This window comes from Homalodisca vitripennis, chromosome 5 (genome assembly GCF_021130785.1).
Source record: "Homalodisca vitripennis isolate AUS2020 chromosome 5, UT_GWSS_2.1, whole genome shotgun sequence".
NCBI classification, from domain to species: Eukaryota; Metazoa; Arthropoda; class Insecta; order Hemiptera; family Cicadellidae; genus Homalodisca; species Homalodisca vitripennis.
Window position 1 is genome coordinate 43,014,189 of NC_060211.1, and position 3,822 is coordinate 43,018,010.

General features: G+C 30.8%; 1 protein-coding gene across 1 annotated transcript; it reads right to left on the reverse strand.

Moving 5' to 3' along the window:
- Positions 1-893: 893 nt before the first annotated feature.
- LOC124362097 (meiosis-specific nuclear structural protein 1-like) lies at positions 894-3,455 on the reverse strand. The gene has a single exon (XM_046816273.1). It carries the CDS (start codon positions 3,134-3,136, stop codon positions 1,676-1,678), a length of 1,461 nt encoding a protein of 486 aa, XP_046672229.1. The 5' UTR covers positions 3,137-3,455; the 3' UTR covers positions 894-1,675.
- Between the last annotated feature and the right edge of the window lie 367 nt (positions 3,456-3,822).

The following is a 3,822-nucleotide window of genomic DNA, read 5'->3' on the forward strand; positions in this document are numbered from 1 at the left end:
ATTTTGAACCAAAAATGTTTATTTTACACCGGCTGTTACCAATCAGATACTCATTCTTTATTATAAAACAGCAAAAACATTGCTGTGTAATGTGATACGTGAGGAGTCAATATCATAACTTTTTTACACATTTAGTTAACTTTGTTTATTATGGTTGTTTTCAGAATTAAATTCTCTACATTCTGTATTAGGAACAACAATTTGTTAACTGGTCATTTAACAATGTTATTCGACATCAAAACATTTAATACGGTATTTTTGTTATTAGGTTTTTGGTAAATTTCATACTTTTTCTCAAGAACTGTTCACACTACAACCTCTAGAGTGGTTTTGTTTGATTCTTCAGGTGATTTTTCCTTATATATCCATCTTATTTGAGTTAAAAAGAACAAAACCTTTCAGAATCACTTAATTTTCACCAGGTGAACTGAAAACAAAGCAAAAATCTTTCGCCAGCCATTACTCAGTAATGGAGCGTTTTCCGGAACATACCTTTATATAACATTTTTTTCTTATTTTTAGCTCTACAATCACGTCTTAAAATATTTTTACCATATTTCTGACTCACCCTGTATACTGTTGAACATGAAAGAATAAAAACCATTTATCAACAAATAATAAAAATTACCAACAGTTTTTAAATTAGGCTGCTAGTCTTTATGGGGGAAAATCAAATGAATTACTGGTTAGGATTGGAATTCAAAGAGTTCAATATGATAATGATTACCTTCTAGTACATTTATTTCTTCAAAATTCTAGAGCAGAACCAAACAATTCAATTATAAATTATCTTTCACTATTAATTTCTATCCCTAGTTTTGATTGTCAATTAATTATACTCTACATCTGCAACTGAATGGGTAACAACAAAAACTGTAATAAAACTATCCTCATTTATTTTTATTTTTTTATTTTTATAAAACCTTCACAACAAAAACATGTGTAATAGGTAGAACATATTCATAGAAAGCCTATTGGATTGTGCAAAACAGTGAATGGTCTTAAGCTGTTGTCTGAAATACAGGAAAACATTTTTTTAGTTTAAGGATGGCTTGGAATTTGACCCAATAATCTGCAATAGATTAAAAATAATAAACAGAAGAAAGGAAATAAATTTCAAGGACAAAGTTATTTAAAAAATATATAGATAGGCCTATTGATAACTTTAGTTAGTTTGGAATTCACAACCATCTACAAATAATGGAGATGCCGAACAAAATATTTTAAAACTGAACAAATTTAGATTATTAACCTAAACTGTATTCTAACATAATTTAGGTCATAACAATTTTTAAAAGGTAAAGAAACAAAAGTTTTAAAGTGATTTGACATGAAATAATTATTTTGTGTAAAAAAACCATATATGCAAATTATAAATTTTAATGTCACTTTTAAATGTAAATAACATGGTTGTTTTAAGTAGCCTAACTGATTTAACTTGTATAAAACTATGTATTAGAACTTCAAATTCCTGAAGATTGTCAATTTAATCACCTTAAATTACCTTAGGTATACTGGAATATCTGTAAGGAATTAAAGTACAACAAATTTTCTATTAGTGTTCACAGATTTGATAGCTTGTTTGGCTAAATCAACAACTAGTCATTGGTTAAGGACATCAAGTTATATAGTTTGCTAAAATGATTTATCATCCAGATCCTTTCAAATCAATTTGTTACAACACATTATCATTGTCCACACTGTTCAAAGACTTGTATTTGTTAAATTCTTCAAGGAAGTCTGAACCCAAATGAGTAAGATCATCTTCACGTAGTACTCCTTTTGGCAAGAAACCAATTAACTTCGTAGCATGTTTCTTCAACATTCGTAATCGCTCCTCTTCCACAAGTTGTCGTCTCTGTCTCTCCTCGGCTTCCTGCAAACGCTCAAGAGCTGCCAATTGCTGCCACTGTTCCATTCGATGTCGCTGTCTTTCCTCCATTAAACGCTGTACTTGTCGTCTATGCTCTAAAATCTTCAATCGCCTCTTCTCAGCTGTTAACTGTTCCAGTCTCTCATCTTCTGCAAACTGAGCCAGAAGTTGTTGTCTATACATATTTTGTTCTGCCTCTTCCTCTTCTAATTTTTTTCTTCTCTCTGCTAACTGAACTTTATATGATTGCTGTAGCATTTCCCTATGTCTAACTGCTTTTGCTATTTCATTTCTGAGTCTTGCCATATCTTTTTCTCTTAACTCTTCTGCTGCTAACTCATGCAGGATTTGCTCCCTTTCCTCATCTTCGGTATATTTAGACTTAAGTGAGGCTTGCAGTTTTTCTTGAAGTTTTCTTTTTATTTCTTCCTTTTCTTTACGTTCTTCCAGCTTCTTTTTCTCTTCTCTATCTCTCTGTTCTAGGAATGCTTTAATTCTTCTATCTTCCTCTTCAAGAACTTCTTTTTGTCTCTGTTTCCATATTTCCTGCTGTTGTCGGAAAGTTTCAATTTCTTGTTTAGTTCGCTGCATTCGCTCCATCCGAATTTCTTCTTCTCGTTGATCTTCTTCATGTATAGCTTTAACTATTTGATCCAACAGAGCTTTCTCTTTAAGAAATTCTTGAAAAGCGTCCTGTTGTTTCTTGTATGCTTGAATTATTTGATCTTGTAAATCTATTCTGTATTGAATTTTGGAAGAGAGTGATTCTTGGTATTGTTTATGTGCCTCTTGCTCTAAATTTTTCCTTTCTTCTTCCATAGCTTCCTTATACTTCTGCTCTTCTAATTTCTGTTGTATAGCAGCAGCTCTCTTTTCAGCAATTTGAGCAGCTAATTCTTTACTCACGTAAGCAGCACGTAATTTTGCCTCTAATGACTTGAGTTCATCACTGGATTCTCTCAATTGTTGCCTAAGTTTTAACTCTCTTAGCTCTTCTTGACTAAGCCTTGCCATTTCAGCAGCTAGTTTTTCTTCTTGTTCTCTCTTTGTAGCTGCAATTTCTGCATCTGCTTTTTCTCTAGCTATTCTCTCTTCCATTTCAGCCTCCACTCTTTCCAATTGTATTCTTCTCTCCATATTGCGATAATCAGCCTTTTTGTCCATTTTCATTCTCTCAGCTTCCAGACTGTCCAGCTTATTTTTTAGTTTTAATTGTTTTAAATCCTCAACAATCATCCATTCAGGTCTACCACTTCTTGCCATTTTTGTTAATATTAAGGTAGACTATTAAATGTGGTGGATTAATACTTATTAATTTATGCCTATAAGATAACACATAGGTCGTCTGTACCTAATTTCTTCGGTTACAACTAATATTAGTTATTAGAAGGATACAAAATATTACTTACAATATCAAGTAACAGTCAAATAAGAAAATAATAGACATATTCGTATTAAATTGATTTGGTGATTATAAGCGATAAACACACACATTAAAAATTCCACTGCATACAATCAGGTAATACAACACAAAACTCAGTTTCAAACTCACTTGTTAATTTTGACATTTGTTTTATTTGATGGGGGGGATAGTATAATCTCCAAGACATAGAGTAAAACAATATGACCATCATGATTGCTATCAAAACATACCAAACGAACTATATATATATATATATATATATATATATAGTATATATATATAGTTAGTTAGTTAGTTATTAAATATATTATATAGTATATATAATATAATATATATAGTTATTTATTATCAATATTATGTAAGGATAAAACTTCGGACTTTAAAAGATCTTAAATCCATTATGAGAATTGCGTTGCAGAAATGAAATGTAATAATGTATATTCTGTGTGACGATTTGTTATATTTTTTATTTTATGATTTGCGTATAACACTCCCATGCTAATTTTGTTTAGAGTTGGAAGCCAGT